This window comes from Xiphophorus couchianus, chromosome 12, assembly GCF_001444195.1.
Source record: "Xiphophorus couchianus chromosome 12, X_couchianus-1.0, whole genome shotgun sequence".
Taxonomy (NCBI): Eukaryota; Metazoa; Chordata; class Actinopteri; order Cyprinodontiformes; family Poeciliidae; genus Xiphophorus; species Xiphophorus couchianus.
Window position 1 is genome coordinate 27,583,116 of NC_040239.1, and position 17,908 is coordinate 27,601,023.

The 17,908-nt window shown below is 41.9% G+C and overlaps 1 protein-coding gene across 9 annotated transcripts in view; it reads left to right on the plus strand.

Annotated features, from left to right (window-relative positions):
• The window catches only part of arvcfb (ARVCF delta catenin family member b), a 243,058-nt gene that overhangs the window by 160,359 nt on the left and 64,791 nt on the right, over window positions 1-17,908 (plus strand). For all 9 annotated transcript variants that reach the window (XM_028033129.1, XM_028033135.1, XM_028033134.1 and 6 more), the window contains 2 exons: window positions 6,322-6,962; window positions 14,565-15,070. In XM_028033129.1, the coding sequence (XP_027888930.1) occupies window positions 6,322-6,962; window positions 14,565-15,070 (1,147 nt within the window). The remainder of the gene's footprint in view (window positions 1-6,321; window positions 6,963-14,564; window positions 15,071-17,908) is intronic.

Below are 17,908 nucleotides of genomic sequence, written 5' to 3' on the forward strand. Positions count from 1 at the left end.
TTCTGTGGTAACCATGTGTTTTTGCAATAAACTTTCAGCAAAATCTTTAACAGAATACTGTGAAAATACTGAAAAGCAGTAGCTGCTGTAAATAGATTACAAGGTACAATTCAGCAGGGTCGCCAACGTTGATTCAGAGTAAGTCATAGTTGACAGTACAGATGTTACTGTATTTTTTAACTAATGGCGTACAAAAAAAACCCAAGATATTGTTTGTCTGCTATCAAGCAAATTCCCCCACAAAGATCACAAACGTTTAAAAAGTTTGAAGTTGGTGTGAGAAGCCTCTGACGTTGGTCAGCTATGTTCTGGAAGCAGATACTGGACAGAAGGTAGAGCCCTCCAATTTCCTTTTCAGTTCCCCTCACTATCCTTTGCAGGACAATAAACTACATGGTGGCAGACATTCATCGGCAGAGTTTGAACTAACGCCACCAAAAATTCTCAGTCAAGAACCCCTTCCAACTCGTACTTGATGTTTTCTCCAGGTTTGCCGCCCATGTACAATTTCTCTCCAGGTTTGTGACTAAACAAGGTAAATGTAAACCATACAAAGGGAACCCACTGCATTTATGGGTCTTAGCGACCACAAGCAGCAAAAATAGCTGAACTCCTCAAAGACTTGAGTCCCCCCCCTCTAGAAATGCTTATAATAGTGCACACACCAAATATACTTTAATATGGATTAAATTGAACAGTGGAAACTGTCTTGGCTATTACCACTGAAGCTTGTAACATTTGGTCTTTCTTATTCCTGCATTTGGGGGATCCAGAGTATCATCACCAATGAATAACACTCCTGGATTGGTTGCTTTGGAAGCACCAGCCAATAGACTGTCAAGCAGCATTGTGCCTAGGTATTTTGTCTTCAAAGCTGCATTTTCTTTAAAATATCTTAGTCATGCTGTACGAAAAAAAATCCACAAATAGGATGTTTCACAAATATTTATGGCGTTCCAATAGGTGAATCCACAAAGACTGAACTGCAAATAGGTGGGGGTTCCTTGTATAACTTTACCAATTAATGTAAAGTGGGTTGGCTTTTAGGTCAATGTATGGTTAATGTTGCAGTTCGGTTAAGATGTTAGCGCTTGATGGCGGAAAATTTCTGGAAGTCTGGAATTTTTGACTAAAAGTGGTGGGGCCTGAGAGTGAACAGACCTGAGAATGAAACTTGATATTTTCTCCCTACATTCCCCTCCTGACTGCCGTATATCAGCTTGAGTACCATGATGAGATGCAATACATCAACACACTCTGACCCACAGCTTTGAAGGATGTTGGGAGGATTCTGGTAGGGAGTGATGCTGGTGGCAGTTTCCGTTTCATGACCACGCTTTTTTTTTTCTTTATCAAGGGAGGCCATCAGAAATCTAGACTTGGAGGAACTTACACTTATCTACCCTCTCTGCTACATGGGCTGTGATGCTGAGAGTCACGGCTTCAGATCTTGACCTCTGGGAGTTGATAGTCATCCCTTCCTTCTTGTCCAATCTCTCATCGCTGGTTGATTCATTTCCACTAAACTGATGTACCATTCCCGTTAAACCACCCCACTACTGTGGTATCATCTGCAAATTTAATGATCAAGTTTTCCTCATGTGGGGATGCACAGTCTAAATTGTTAAAGCAGATTAACTACAGATTCTCCCTACGTTCTCAGCTCATTCAGCTTATAGTCAATTGGCCCGCAATGTGTAGTAGAGTCTATGGGCGCATGTAAACAGTCAATTATATCCACTTTCATCCTGCTGCCCCAGTGTGAAATACTTTCCCTTGGCCAGCATCCAGACACTCTTTTCTGCTGGCAGAGTCTCCATGAACCAGACGTTTTCGACTTGGACCAATAAAAGTAGCATTCTTTCTCCTCTCCTCTGGATATGAGCGAATGAGAGTTGCGGTATACCACCTAAACAAATAAAATCATTTTATTGCTCCCGAACGAGGTTGCTAGCCGACACTTGAGCAGGTAAAGTGGGGGCGAGTTAAAACGTTCAGCTCAAAATAGTAAATGGTCATAATCGGCTTTTAAAGTCAGAACTGTTTACTCTTTCAACAAAGCAACGAGCCATTTCTGTTCGAGTCGTCTTCGCAAGAAGCTCTCTTGCTTGCGTGAAAATCAGTGGCAGGCTTCATCATTACATCTTCCTTAGCAACATGATTTACTGCCTCCTCCTGTCTCGACTACCCAGCCTCCGCGCACATGGATTCTCCCGTTAAAAAGTGGTAATAAAACATCTTACATTGTTTTAAATGGATTTTCTCTGTCTTTACGCCCATTTTTAACAGCCTGGCAAACTAGTAAGGACCGCGTCTAAGTGCCTGCAATTGTTTAAAACTTTTTCCCCTACCAATGGGATTTTTTTTATTTATTTTTTTCTGTATTCTAAACCACATAATATCAGTAGAGTTGCTACATTTGTGGATAATTACTCTCACTACCAATTCAGCAATTCCCTTTGAGCTGTGTTTACCCCAACTCCAGCAGAACTCAGTCGTTCCTCTGAAACCCAGGTCCCTCGTCTCCCCTTTGCCTGATGGTTTAACATCTTGTGAACTTGGGCGTACATCAAAGGGTGTATGGAAATGGGTGATGGATCCCCTCGCAGCCCTTGCAGATTGCCTAAAAAGCTGTAATAGTACATGCCAGCTGGGCATGTCGAGGCAGGGAAGCTGTAGCATCAAACCCTCCCCTCAGCTTCTAACAGCCATAATAAAATAGAATACATGATGACTGCTTCTTAGGTTAATGTGAACATAAACAGACTGCATTTGTTGCCTTGGTGAATGGACAGTAAAAAAGTGCAATCTCCTTTAGTTTGAGTTTTTCTGTATTAGAACACAATGACATGATCTGGTTTAAGAAACGCTTAGGTCTAATCAAAGTGTGCACAAGTTCACAACAATCTGAGATAAAGTGAAAATGGAGACGCAATATGTAGTTTAAAAATAGACACCTTTGCAGCAACCTTAATTTAATGAATGTTTTTATATTAATTAATCTGTCTACCTCCTTTAAACCGGGAGTTTTGGCAGTTTGTTGCTCTGGAAAATGCAGTACATGTAGGGGTGAACATTATTGATCATACCACTTATCATTTATTGCAATACATTCTTATTGTGATGAGAATATTAATTTATCGTAGTCACGATAAATTCCAGTTAATGTTTAAAAAACTTTAACTGTTCATATTATTGGGATTAATTTGACTATTTTCTTCATTTTAATCAATGGGAGTTTCAATTAAGCCCGTCACAAAAACATATTTTTCTGGATGATAAATTGGCCCAGAAGTTATTGCGATAAGCGATAATATTGTTGTTTTGAGACCATTTTCATAATAATGCAAGAGCACTTTCTCAAAAATCAATACACTTTAAATTCTAATGAACATTTAACATTAGAACTGGAAGACTTTTTAAATATCCAAAATAATTAAACAAGACATCAAAAACAACAAATAAAATGAATTATGAAGTCTCTGTAAAAAAAATTGTGCAAAAAAAAAAGGGCTAGATAAAACTGAAGCACCAGACTGAAGGCTTGTGTCATCCACTTCTTGGTAGAAAGAGATGAAAAAGAAAAACAAAAAAATCATGCAAATGAAAATTATTGAGCTCGTTTTAATTTATCCTGCGATTAATTGATTTATTGCTTATTGGGACAGGCCTACTATCAATATATCAATACATTTTAAAATGTGATTAAATGCAGTGAATGTGCAACTTAGTCATACAAATCACTTTTTTTTTCTACGAATGGGAATGCTTTTCAAAAGCAGTTTTTGTGAGACTGTGGTTGTTGCGTCATAAAGTCAGAGCAATGAACTTACCTAACAAAGAAGTAATGAATAGTTATTGACACTTTTATTGTTTCTGCAATAGCACCATAAAGTATTGTAATAAAACTTTAAGTCCATAATGCCCATCACTAAGTACAGTTATGTGTTTAAACAGTGTCTTCAAATAAAGCATTCTGCAATAATCTTTGAGAACTAGTTGTTTCTGCACATCAATCTCAATTGAGAGATATTCTCTCTTTTTCATCATTCAGGCATTTAGCAAATAGTTAATTTTGGTGATTCTAATTGACCTAAAAAGAGGGTTGAACTGATTTAACTTAAGGCCGTGAAGAAAAACAGGTGTATGCTATCGTATGTATAAAAATCACTTGTTTCAACTGTACTTACTGTTAGAGCTCAGGACGGATGCCTTAAAAGCCAGCTCTGGTTGTTGAATTACGGAGCTAGCATTGTGATTTTTGTCCCGTTCTAAAGCTGACCTGAATCCAGCAAATGAGCTCTAAATTTTACCTGTGCAAAGCCGAGGCGGACTGGCATCGAAAACAAACTACTCTGTAATTACTTGGAACATGGAAATGAACCTTGATGTCCCTGAAATGGGCTTTGTTATGTAGCTCAGTCAGGGTGTAATCAAGAAACGAGGCCAGTGTAAATTTCTATTTGTTTCAGCCAAGGTAATGAGGATACCATGTTAAACAGCCAATCTGTGGTTTGCGCTTCTGCTCCTGGCACCCCCCTGTGTAGCATGGGTTTATTTTTCCTGGTAATTTCTGATATCTTGCATCCCTCTGTCCCCGCTGCTGATTGAAGATGAAATTATATATTTGATTCGATAGTATAGAAAGCACTTTACAATTACTTGGGCTGTTGATCAACATTAAACCTCTTGATTAGCGGGATGGGAAGGGAGCTTTTTTATTATTGCTATTTTTGTTTCTTTTTCTGAGCCAATCAGCTCGGGTCCGCTCCTATCAAGTGGAAATTAACCTCTCTCCAACACCTTTTCCAGGGTAACATGAACTCCACCAATCGTGCACATTCGCAGACGATAATATATTTTCATCAGCCTCATTAATTTTGAAGATGAATTTATAACCCCGGCCAAAATAGGCAATTATTGGCCACAGGAGAACTAACTGGGTGTCTAAATTGTTTTCTGTATGAACGGAGAGCCCGGAGACGGAGCTGGGCTTGCTGCCTGTCGTCGCTATTCACACAGCCTACAGCAGAGGATATAAAGATATTAAGCTAAAAGGAGGGGGTGGGCCTCAGAAATGGATGTATTCTGGTTTGGTAGTCTCGTCCCCCCCAGCCACAGAATGGGATCCTAACGTTTTCCCTAGAGTGCTAACAGGATGCAGGGTCTGGTGGAGCAGCATTTGCACATTCACATGTCTGTTACATCAAACTCTAGGAGACTCGGTCTGCTCTCATTCTGTGTGTGTGCAATATTCTGGATCTGAATGTTTCATCTGAATTGTTGTGTTTAGCAGTATATTGTATGTATGGAAGAAATAAAAAGTGCAGTTTTTTTTCCTAACTATTATGCTGCCATTTGTCATTAAATATTTATAGCAGGAGCAGATGTGATTTCACACTGCTTGTGCATCATAGAAGAAAACTGGATTTTACTAGTAATTCAAAACAAAACTGAATTGATTACGTAGTTTTAAACTGCCCTCAGCATTTTATATTAGAGATAAATGCAGCATCCATCGCTAGCATTACTAGAGATTTTTCAGGGTGTATTTAGAATATTGCCCATTACCTTTAGTTAGAGATTTGAAAATGGGTGTTGTTATTCCCTTATTCAGCATATTTCATAACTTACAGATGTTGAAAGCTCAAAAGGAAACAAAAAACAGCTGTATTCTGTTTCGTCTTCTTGTTAGCAGTGAAATCTTTCTTAGCCAAAATGAACCACAGACATGGCATAACACCTTGTGGATAAAAGTTTCCCATTAAGTTCCTCATGTCTCTTTCCTATTGTCATCACCTCACTGATCCTGAAGATTCCCAACTTTGAGTCGTCTTTCCTTGGTTACAGCATCCACACTGAAGATTGTTGTTGATCTCGTAACCTGTTAGTACACTGGGATGTGCTGACATCAGAACAAGCTGAAAGTCGACCAATGCTGGTAATCATCTGGTTACCCAGTGCAAATCTCTTTAAAGTATTGGTAATTTGTATCACAGTAGCTTGAACATTGCTTTAAGGAAATTAATGTTTTTATAGTGAGAATGAAAGTGTCAAAAGTTGCTGCACCTGGTATGTTGTTGCTAATATGGTGAATTGTGTTTTTAAAGTAATATTGTTGTGAAGTACTCTGAGGATGACAATCTGAGTGAAAAGAAATGTATAAAGATGTTTTCTCTACTTTGTTTACCTGATTTAATTAGGCCTTCTTTGTTCAGATGTTGCCCACACAGCCGGAAAATGCCACAGTATTATTTGTTTAATGCAAAGAGCTTTAAATCTGCATCATTGTCTGACATATGCATCTTCCCCTCCCTTCAGGTGACTAAGATGGTGAAGACGGTGACCACCAGAACAGTTCGGCAGGTCCCCCTGGGCCCAGATGGCCTACCTCTGCCTGAAGGCACATCCCCTCTGAGCAGCTACACCGATTCCATCGACCGACGATACATGAAGAACGGAGGCGAACGCTTCATCACACCCCAAGCAACCTCTACCCTGACCCGCGCCTACAACAACTCCTACAACGACTCGTACGTGGAGACACCGGAGAGCCAGTACATCCGTCACTACGGCCTTCACGACGGCTATGTGGATTTGACGGACAACTACGGTAGCCTGTCGCGTGGTGTCAACTTCCGGCCACCTCGCTACCCCTACATGCCCAACAGCTACCGTCCAGAGAACAGCTACACTCTGCCAATTAGAAAGGACGACTATGGCCATGTGGCGCAGCCCCAGGTGCCCATGGGGAGCAGCACAGTGGATCTGAACCGCTCGCAACCTGAGCGATTCCAACCCGAGCCTTATGGTTTGGAGGACGATCGTCGCAGCTTGGGGCCCGAAGAAGAGGAGCCGTACGAGCTGGAACCCGACTACTCCACTGCCAACCGCCGAACCCTGCCGGGGACGAACCGGGGCCGCACTCATAGGGAGCCTCTCCGTGATGTGCACAGGGTCAGGTAAGAAGAAACTGCTAACCTCTACATTGGGTACCAAAGTCTGTTTTTGCAACAAAAAGCAAACTCTTGCTAAATGCTTGTCTCATTACCTTGTTCTTGAATCAGAAAGACTGCTACAAAAACATGATTCTTCTTGAACAATTTGCTAAGAAAGGAAGTTTGGTAGAAACAAATTAGCTTGGATTGGCTTTTTCCTGTAAATGGACAGTAAACACGTGTTTGTGTCAGAGATTAAGAGGCGGGAATGACTTGAGATGTGACAAGGCAGTAGGAGGATGAAAGGAGAGTGGAGGAGTGTGACGGGATTTCAAGCAAACTTTCAGTACAGGAGGACAACTCTTCGTCTTAGGGGACAGGAAAAGACCCGTCAGCCCCTAACAATAAACCCTAAAAACCAACTGTTGTCTGCTAATAGCTCTCAGTCAGTTTGTTGTCAACCTTAGGAGAGCCTGGGGAAAAACGTCCAGACTGAATTAAATTGGACCATGGAATTGAAGTTGAGTCAGTGTGTTAGACGACGTTTTTTTGATCACTGATCTGTAGCAGATGGATATTTTCAAGCTCTCTGCACTTTTCCACTAATCTGAGTTAAATGTTTGGCGTCTCGCCAGTTCCGACGGAACCAAGAGAAGAGGGCTGAAGAGCAAGAATGGGAGCGAGGCTGGAGCGTATGTGTTTGTTTTGGTCGTCATGAAGGACGGAACGGTACGCAGGCTTCAGGCTTCTTCAATTGAGCGTACGCACTGGATTTAAAGGCTCCCACATTGATGCAAAAGAGCAGAGGCCTAATCAGAGCCTCTGTCATTACACACTTGTGACTGTGTCAAATACACACACACACACTCAATAAAATCCTATCTTCAGAAAACAAGTCACTCCTCCAAGAGACACTTGCTGTGACAGGCAATTTGTAACGTGCCTTACATGTGTCACAACACATCTCCAACAGCCGCATGCATAGACACACAGTCACTCATATGCATTCCTAAACACCAGCATGCATCTAGCTAATTTAAATAACAAAAAAAACATACATTTTCTAATCTTATCTTTGCATTTGCTTTATTTTCTTCCTTGAGTACAATTCCTTTTTTCCGGCCTAAGAACAGCTACTATCAGGTCTCCCCGCAGCACACAGCCTCTTAAGCTCTGAGGCTGTGATTAGTATTCTTCCAAGAAGGGACCAGCGTCTCCGAAGTGCTGTAATGAATCTTAGATTTAACGCGCTCTAATTACAGCTTATCATTTCATGCAAGCCTTCAATTATGCACAGACAAAAATGGTGATATTTAGTACTAAAGCGGCTTTCTGTGTCGGCGCCATGCGCTTGTTTTGTCGCCACAGCGGACTCCATTGTGCGTCGCCGCGCCGATGGGAATGATGATTTGTTGCCAGGGTTTGCTCCGCTTTTTGACTTCAGGGTTAATTCTAACTTTGCATTGTGGCGCATTAGGACCAACGGCGCCCTCTAAACACTGCCACAAGTAGATTCACATGTCGCTTGCCGTCCTAATGACATAATAGCTACACCAGTCTGTTATTGTGACAACCCATTTAAAACAGGGCATGCCCCACTTCTTCCTATGAATTAGGAGTGTAGATTGGACTTTCTTATGTTGCTTCAGTCATTCTAAAGCTGGCTTGGGATTGTTCTGCAGAAATCTTAGTGTTGGTGGAACGTGTCAAAGCAACATTGATATTTATGCTGGTATACGTTGCATTGCAAGGGGGAAAAAGGCTCAGTACTCAGTAAGCTGTCAGTGATGTTCTGTCTTGATCTGTGTGCCATTCAGCATGCCTGTAATGGAGCATTTATGATCCTCGCCTCATTTACTTTTATATTTAACATCTGCTAGTAATAGTAACGTGGAATGTTTTTATGACCTTAACTCTTCTGTAAGGTAGAGGCATGGTGGCATTAAGCGCTGCCACTGTGTGTCGTGTATTTATTTACCTTCTTTCGTCAGTATCTTTTAGAGACACTTTTTTTCTGCTCCGTCTGTTTTCGGTCATTGTCCTGTTGAAAGTTGAATCTCCACCTGAATCTCCTCCAGAACTACCTTTTATTTAGCTCCATCTGTCTTTCTGTCAACTCAGACGAGCTGAAGAAAAGCGAGCCCGCAGCATGATGCCATTTGGAAGATGTTTGGTCCAGGTCATGTGCAGTTTTAATTATCACCACATGTAGTGTATTAACGAGGACAGCTTTGGGCTAGTTTGAAAATGAATGCCTTCTGGAACATCAATACACAACAACTTTATTTATACTGAGTCATTGGAGGGCAGCGCCTCCAGTGGCCGCAGCCTTAGGCACCTGTCTACCCATGTCTTATGTTTGTTTTTTTGTTCTTTTGGACGAACTTTACTGAAATGTCAATTTACCCCCTGGAGGACCAATAAAGGTATTCTTATTAAATTACTCACAAGTGGACTCTGCTTATGAATTAGGTGACCTCTGAAGCAGTGACATAAATAAATTTATTACCTCTTATTTGCTGTCATGGCATTAATTATTTTTGGATATGAGAATAAAAAGGAGCAAATGAGGGGTGCACCGATATTTGAAAAGTCTGACCTGCTGATCCCAATTTTGGCCGATACTGATGATTTTCAGACCTTTGGTGAGGTAAAGTAGATCGGTGGATAAGATCGGATATATTCGCCCTACTTTGTCTTGGTCTATAACCACAATAAACATAATCAATACATGAAGTCGGTGGTGGAAATCTGACAAAATCACATTTTTGTTTGACTGTTTTACCTTATTTAGCCTGTAATAATAAGGACATATGCACAAAGTGGTACGAGAGCATCTCTATTCCCTTTATGTCTGGACAAGCGGTGAATAGTATCTGAGCCCTTCCAACTCTAACACAGCCTTCATGACACAGTGTTTGTGTGTATGAGGACCTCTCTGTGAGTGTGGGTGTCTTCATGCCACTGTGATTAATAGCTACTTTGGAGCTGTGACAAACCACAGGGGCGTCTTAAAGCCGATCTCTAATGGCTCATCTCTCCTTGGGCAATCCACTCCGCTCCAACCTGCCCACCTGTATCCAGAAGTCACACACAAACACACACACACTTGGATATGAACACATGCACCCATGACCATAGCTGCTCCCCACTTAATTGAGAAGGGTGGGGGTGTTTTAATCTAATCCACTGATGTTTCTATACTGAGTGGCCCATAAAAGAGATGTGACCGTGGCCAATTGATCCACCTCCTCCCTGCTCACATACAGTGTCTTGAAAAAGTATTTGTACTCCTAAATCTTTTTCACATTTTGTGTTGTTACAGCCACTTTATAGCATTTTATTGAGGTTCTGTGTGACAGGCCAACTCAAAGTAGTATATAACTGTGAAGAGAAAGGAAGGTCGGAAAAACGTGGCATGGGTGTATTCGGACCCCTTTTTTCTTCCTTGCATCCTGAAACCAGAAGTTTACATACATCAAATTAAAACACACACACTCTTCACTGTCTGGAGTTTAATCAGTCTGAATCACCAAAATTATTTTCTTCTACTAATCACCTCTATAATGACAAAAATAATATGTCACAGATTTATTTATTAATGTCTTCAAAACATTAATAAACGTGGTAGCATTGCCTGTAATCTCTGTCTTGGGTGACGTGTTTTGGGTTTCCTTCCACAAGCTTCTCGGTAGTTTGTTGACGTTCTGGTCCATTCCTGCTGACAGAACTGGTGGAAGATCAGCCCACAAATTCTCAATAGGACTCAATATCACACCAAAACATTGGCTTTGTTGTCCTTAAGCCACTTTGTAACTAATTTGGCTGTATGTCCATTACAGACATTACAGCTGTATGTCCAAGACCTAAAGCTTTAACTCCTTGGATGATGTTTTTAGATGTTTCTTCAACATAACATTCTTTGCCACCCTTTATACTTCACAGTTGATGTGGTGTTCGAAGGCTAACCAGCATCTCACTTTTTCCTGCAAATGTTACGATGGTCATTATGGCCAAACAATTCCACTTTAGTTTTGTCAGACAACAAAACACATCTCTAAAAATGAAAGCCTTTGTTCCTGTGTGGATTTTCTGGCTTCTTTTTTTGTTTTTTAGCAATGGTTTCGTCCTCATGAGTGGCCTTTCAGCCCATATTGGCAGCGGCCACGCTTTATGGTGGATAGTGATACTGTCTTACCAGCCTCAGGCAGCATCTTCACAAGGTCTTTGGCTTTTGTTCACGGGTCAATCTGCACATTTTGAACCAAAGTACACTCAACTCTTGGTCACACAAGAGTAGAGGTTTTCTTTATATTACTAGTTCAAATCCCATTCTATATGTTTGAGGTTTCTCACAAGCCTTCCCTCTAAATTATAAATGAAACACTGAGACTTCACTTTGATGTTGAGGAAAATCTCATCTAAAAACCAAGACTTTCTTTTTCTTCCTCATGTTTTCTCTTGAAAACTCATCTCCACAATATCATTCACAGCTCAGAATGACCAATTTATCCCCCAAGGAGTATCGGTGAAAAGATCATAAATGTAGTAGAGAGGGGTGTGCGTGCGTGTATACATGAGGTGCACACATTTTCAGAGTGTGTAATTCTCTTCAGTTTACCTCCTTTGATGGATCTGCAAAAGAGCAGGGTCACGTACGGCTCGAGCCAGGAGACGATGAAAGTGGCGGAGAAAACATGAAGAACCATGAAAGAGAGAATAGTGAGGATGTGCAACTGTCTCTTTAATCTGGACTTAAAATGAATGCAGCCACGCAGGCCCCCTAAATCAACATCTGGATGCTCCCAAACAGGACGGACGTTTAGCAGCTCGATTAACACGAGGAGGGTGATCTGCCATAATCAGGCAGTGTATTGGCTGCAGAGGGGCCCTTTCAGGTCCCCTGAATACAGCCATCCTGGTTCACACAATGCCGCCAATATAAATGCAAATCCTGACATTCCCGTCACTCAGTCTGCTTTACCAAAAGCCCCGCCGCATCGGCCCCGGATCTAAATGAGCCGCGATCCACACAACTGTACATATTATCTGTGTGCCGATGTGTCTGCGTGACAAAGCGAGTATATAAAAAAAACAAAACACAATGTGGGGCATAATGAGAGAGAAAGCCGGAGAGAAATAGAGATACAAAAGTGACAGCAGTGGCGGTTTATATATGCAGGTCTGCTTCACGGCGATGATTCTGAGATTGTGAACTGCGCTCTTCCTTCGGCGGGTTATCCTTGGCTCTCTTTGCCTTGTCAGGTCCAATATCCTGCTGCACAAAAAAAAAATTCTGGGTGATGGCTTGGGTGGCGAGTGCGTGTTTACGTCTTGGTGTACGCGTGCGTGGATGCATTTAGTAACCACCAGCGTCTGTATGCACACATGCAATTTTCTCGTGTTTTTTGCATCCAGTCTATCATGTCACTCAGTGTTTTTGCCAAACCTCAGAGCGCCGGTCTCTCTCCACATTATGTTCTGTAATCAGAATCTTGATTCGCCCCTCCTTCTACGCTGCGGGCGCAAGCTTGTTCAACAAGAAACAAGAAAAAAAAATCTTTCCAAAGTTAGCATTTGGAATGCCAGCTCTATTTAAATTAAGACTAGCTTTGTTTTCTTCAAAGTTTGTAGTTATTCATAGAAGTGGATGAAGCATTTGCACGAATGTTGTTTTCCACAACCCCGCTGCTATTCTGTCTCTGTAACTTTTGGATCCAACTCCAGTGCCTTGCAAAATGTTTTATATTTCTGGCACTCATTCACATCTTGACATGTCATAACCCTACCAATCAAGATATGTTTAAGAGATTTTACAAGACAGACTAAAACAAAGCAGCTTTCACATTAAAAAAGCAACACAAAACTGCAGAATAAACTGAAAACATGGCATGAATTTACCTTAAGGCTCTTTTACTAGCTTCAACAATGGTCTTTAAAGGTTACTTAATTAAAAGAGTTCCTCTGTGTTTCTCAGCGTAGGTACAGATGTTCTGTGACGATCCCAGAGGTTTTTCAGAGAAAATTAGCGAACAGATAATCATGAAGACAAAGAAACACAGGAGACCAGTCAAGGATGAAGTAATGGGGGAAAATTAAAGCAGTGTTATGCTTTAAAATAATATCCCAAGCATTAAGCATCTCACGGAGCTCTGGGAATCTGAAAATGGGAGGAGTGTGGCACAACAACCAATCTACTGAAACTGGCAATCCAGGCGAGGTGAACATGAAGCAGCCAAAACGTCCATGGTAACTCACGAGGAGCCACAGAGAGCCGCAGCTTTTGTGCGAGTATCTGTTGACAACACAAGTTATGCATAGACCTGCGCAGTAAGCAATAAATTAATTAATTGCATGATACATTAAAATGAGCACAATAATTTCCACTTACATCATTTATCGTTTTTCTCTTTTCTTTCTCTCTTTCTACCAAAAACTGGTTGACAAAAGTATTCAGACTGGTGCTTTTGTCTCAGCTAGCTATTTTTTTTGAAGGACAATTTTGTTTACAGAGAATTTATAATTCATTTTATTTATTGTTTCTGTTGTTTTGTTGATCTATTCTGAAAATTGAACATGTCCAGCATTAATTGTTGATTGAAATTTAAAGTTATTGATCTTTGAGAACGTGTTCTTGCATTATTGCGTAGGTCTATGTTCCAGTGGGACACGCCTTTTAAGATGCTGACTCTGTATGTGGTGTCAGAAGTGGGAAGCCTTCTCAAGAGTTTAAAAAAAAACAGACAAACACTCCTGTCGCTGGATTCAAACAAATATAGTCATCCATGTTCCTATGAAGAATGTATGACAATGTCTTTGGAGTGAAGGACCGTAGAGAACAGACTCTAAGGGACTTTGAAAATGTCGGATCAGTGAAGTACCCCTCATCCCCCTCAGTGGACCACTTTGCTCCTTAATTCTGTCACCAGAAAAGCAGTTAGAGCTCAGTACTGTTTAAGTCCCCAACACTAATAGGAGAACTGCTAATGAGGGTAATGCTAGCAGAGAAATCCCAGAGTGTTGGTCATTAACATTTCAGTGACTGCATGCTAGTGTTTGGAGCTGTGAGCAAAGGGAGCCCTGCAGGCACTGTAGGGGCTCCTAGTCCTCCCTGGGGGAACTGCTTGGCTCTTTTCTCTGCCCCCTGGGGGAAGAGATATCAAATCCTTTTTTTCTGGGTTCCTTTAAAAAAAGAAAAAGAAAAAAAGACTTCACCGGTCTTTCCCTCAAAGCTTTTGCTTTTTTTTGTTGTTGCTCTGTCTCTGTTGGTTTCCAATCGTTTCCTGTCTCCTAGTCGCTTTCTCTCGATGTTTGTTGAAGTCTGACATGTTTGTTACTCCTACTGACAGGGAGTAGGGAGCAGAATGCTGCAAATCATTTTGCTTATTGCAAAGGGCTGCCATCAGAGTCCCGCTGACAAACCTGATGAGAACAGATCCAAACATCGGCTCACCTTGTCCTCTCCTCTACCTTTTCCCCTCATTAGTCAGTGAGTCTCACCTCCGTTGGCTTTTCTTCTAGCCTGTCCCCTGGCTGTCTGATGCTTCTCAGACAAATTCAAGTCGCCCTCCATTTGCCTCTTCCATCTAACGTGTCTTGACTGTCCTCCCTTCTGTTATCTTGCAGAGGGTACCCAGATGACCCCATTGAGGCAGAGCTGATTGATGAGCGCCACCCTTACATCCATGGTATGTATTCAGCACCACTTGCTCAGCCCGAGAGAGGAAGCATGGCCAGTCTGGACCGAATGGCCGGCCGGCGTTCACCTTCCATCGACAGCATTCGCAAGGACCCCCGCTGGCGGGACCCCGATCTCCCAGAGGTCATCGCCATGCTTGGTCACCCCATCGACCCGGTGAAGTCCAACGCCGCCGCCTACCTGCAACACCTCTGCTACGAGAATGACAAAATTAAGAAGGACGTCCGCCAGCTGAAAGGGATTCCCGTTCTGGTCAGCCTTTTGGATCACCCCAAATCCGAAGTGCACCGGAAAGCCTGCGGCGCACTTCGGAACATCTCCTACGGCAAGGACAATGAAAACAAGGTGGCCATCAAGAACTGTGATGGTATTCCGGCCCTCATCCGTCTGCTGAGGAAGACCAACGACATGGAGGTTCGAGAACTCATCACCGGTAAGAGGAACATTTCCCAATAAAAATACAGTTTTATTTTCTGTCTAAACTTTCCTAGTTTTACATCATGCTATAATGTTAGTTTTTCATCAAGACATACCTGGAGCTTGACTCATTCATGCATGTTTGAGAAATCCTTTAATCTCCATGGCAACCATCCAGTTGTGTAAAACGCCTGGGCGGCCCTAGTACCTGCAACTCCAACTCTCAGCTCCTTCAGACTAGCCAGCAGCAATTAGCAAACCCCTGGTAGAAGTGCGCGTTTGTGTAATCACTGTACAAGCTACTTCTCAGTGCAACACCTGTAAAAACGTTGTTCAAGGGTTAATAGAGGAACGATGTTACAAGCACTAGTTTTTAAAGAGACGGAGGCCCAATTTCAAGGCATTAAATTATGACGTACAATTGCTTTCAAGTCATATCAAGCATCTTCATAACTTAAGGTAACAGTTATGTGATTGTGCTATAAAAAGGCTCTATGTGCCTGGAAAATAAATGCTGCCTCTTTAAATAATTAACATCTGCTTACAGCTGCAGAGGGAGTAAATTCTTGTTTTTGGGTTTTAAACGACTTATATTCAGAGGGGGAGGAAATTGCTACTGCCATATTTTATCCATCAAAAATCTGCGACTGTCACAAATTTCCCCCAACTTCTTTGTGATTATAATTCGATTTGACAGCATAAACGCTGTAGCATGATCATAAATTTACGGAGAAGAACAGGGGGTTTTATTCCCCACTGGATCTGTCTCTCCTCTCCTCTCATAGGCGTTCAGAACACAGAACTGTGTTTGGCAAATCTCTCTAAAGTTTGTTACAGATGCACAATACTATGCCATTTGAAGCTCACATAGTCGTTACAAAGTGAAATTGCTGCAACAGAATCAATAGGCTAAAAATCATAACTTTCAATTACACGTTAAAGACTCTCTCTTTCGCTCTCGGTTTCTTGGCGAGAACTCGGTTGACTCTGCTCCAGCGGCAGGAATTACTGCTAGGCCCTTTTTTCAGAGTCCAAAGTGAAAACAAAAATTGTCCAGGTCTAATAGTCGAAAGAGGTCTTAATAAATTTGGAAAAAGAAACACCATGATCATTCAGTGTGTAGTCGACTGGCACTAAAATTACATATTTTGCTTCCCGTCTACTCTTTGAAGCTTTACCTCTCTGCAGTAGTTCTTTAGTTTGGCAATCCTCTCTATTTCTCTCCAGTTGGCTGCCATATCTTTTATATTCTGCGACGCAGTGTGCTCCTAGTTATTGATACAAATTTGTTATGCTACAGCAATTCAGCGATGTTAACGTCTATATATCTGCTTGGACCTCTTACTTTATGTGATTGGTTTGTGTTGCAGGCGAGATAGATTTTTTGTCTTCTCTCTTTCGCACTAAGCCACGTGAATCAAAGTTTGTCGCTAGAAAGAGATAAATGTGCGTATATCGCCTGCAGAGCTGCAAATTACTCTCTCTTCTAATTGTGGAGCCGATACATTTCTGTAAAAGACCTGATGCTGCACCGTAACGAGGAAGCTCTGAGTCTTGGAAGCAGATTTGATCACAGAAACTCCACGGCTCTTGAACCAAGCCGGTGTGTGGAAACAAATAAGGTGATATTTAATTACTTAAGCCACGGCGTTCTGTACTGTAAGCAGAAAGACGGACTGAGAGCTAGAAGGTCTACAGTCAGGAAGAAACAAAGAGCACACGAGTATCGATCCCCGTAGGAAAGTCTGTAATCTGCATCGGATAACCGAAGACGTTTTAATTCTTCTTGGAGAAGCTATTGAATCAGAAGTGATGCTCCGGTAGAAATCAACTGGGAAATACATGTGTGTGCATTTGTGTGTGTGTGTGTGTGTGTGTGTGTGTGTTCAGTTTATTCCAGCTGATTTAACCTGACACGCTCACACACTGTGGCATCTGAGAAGAGGTTTTTCTTTTCTTCTTCTTTTTTTTTTCTTTTCCTGTGCACTCGTGTGAAAAATGAGACACTTTAAAGTGAGATACCCAGACCTTGTGAAGTAGGTGCCAAGTGAAAACACAGAGTGCATGCTGAAATTTAAGAAGGAGGGGAATGGATTTGGTGTTTATGCTCTTTAGGGGAGGAACGTCGTCGTCACGTTAGGTTTCCAGCACTGACAACCGCTCTGACTCGGCGTCATAATACGAATATCTGTGCAACTGTCACCCCAAACTACAAACATACAGGCTATTATTTACACTGACGCCAGTCTTTATAATCCCAGCGTGTTACGAACCGTTGTGGGCATGCATGCCTAAGTGTTTGCATAAGTGAGTCTCCTTTGTTTTGACAGAGATGTAGCAGTGAGCGATGGCGGTGCCGCTGCAGAAATGATTGCCTTTACAGCATCGTGTTGCTCCCTATTGAAGCTAAAAATAACCCTTCACCACAAGACAAGGAGGACGGAAGGGAAGGAGGCTTTTCTCCCCCTCTCTTACTCATTATTCAGCCCTCCCACGCTCAGTCTCTGGGTTTTTATTTTTTTATTTTTTCTTCCCTTCTCCTTCATTCATTATCTACAGACGGTGATTTTCGCTCTCTTGCTGGTTTACTCTTTATCCTGCTTTAGGTGGTCATTGCCCCGCAGGAAACCAGCTCCTCACAATGCAGGCTCAGCTCCCCAGCCACTTGTCTGGAATCGGCCGTGCTTTTCTGCAATTAAATATAATTCAAGGTTTTTTTTTAAAAAATACGGGGCTCCTTTTCTTAGTTCATATGTTTAAGGGTTTTGCTGTGGAAGTATGCGCAGCTCTATGCAAAAACCGCTCAGAGAGCTCTGTTTTCTCCTAGTGGAAATGGGTGAGGTGGAAGGAACCT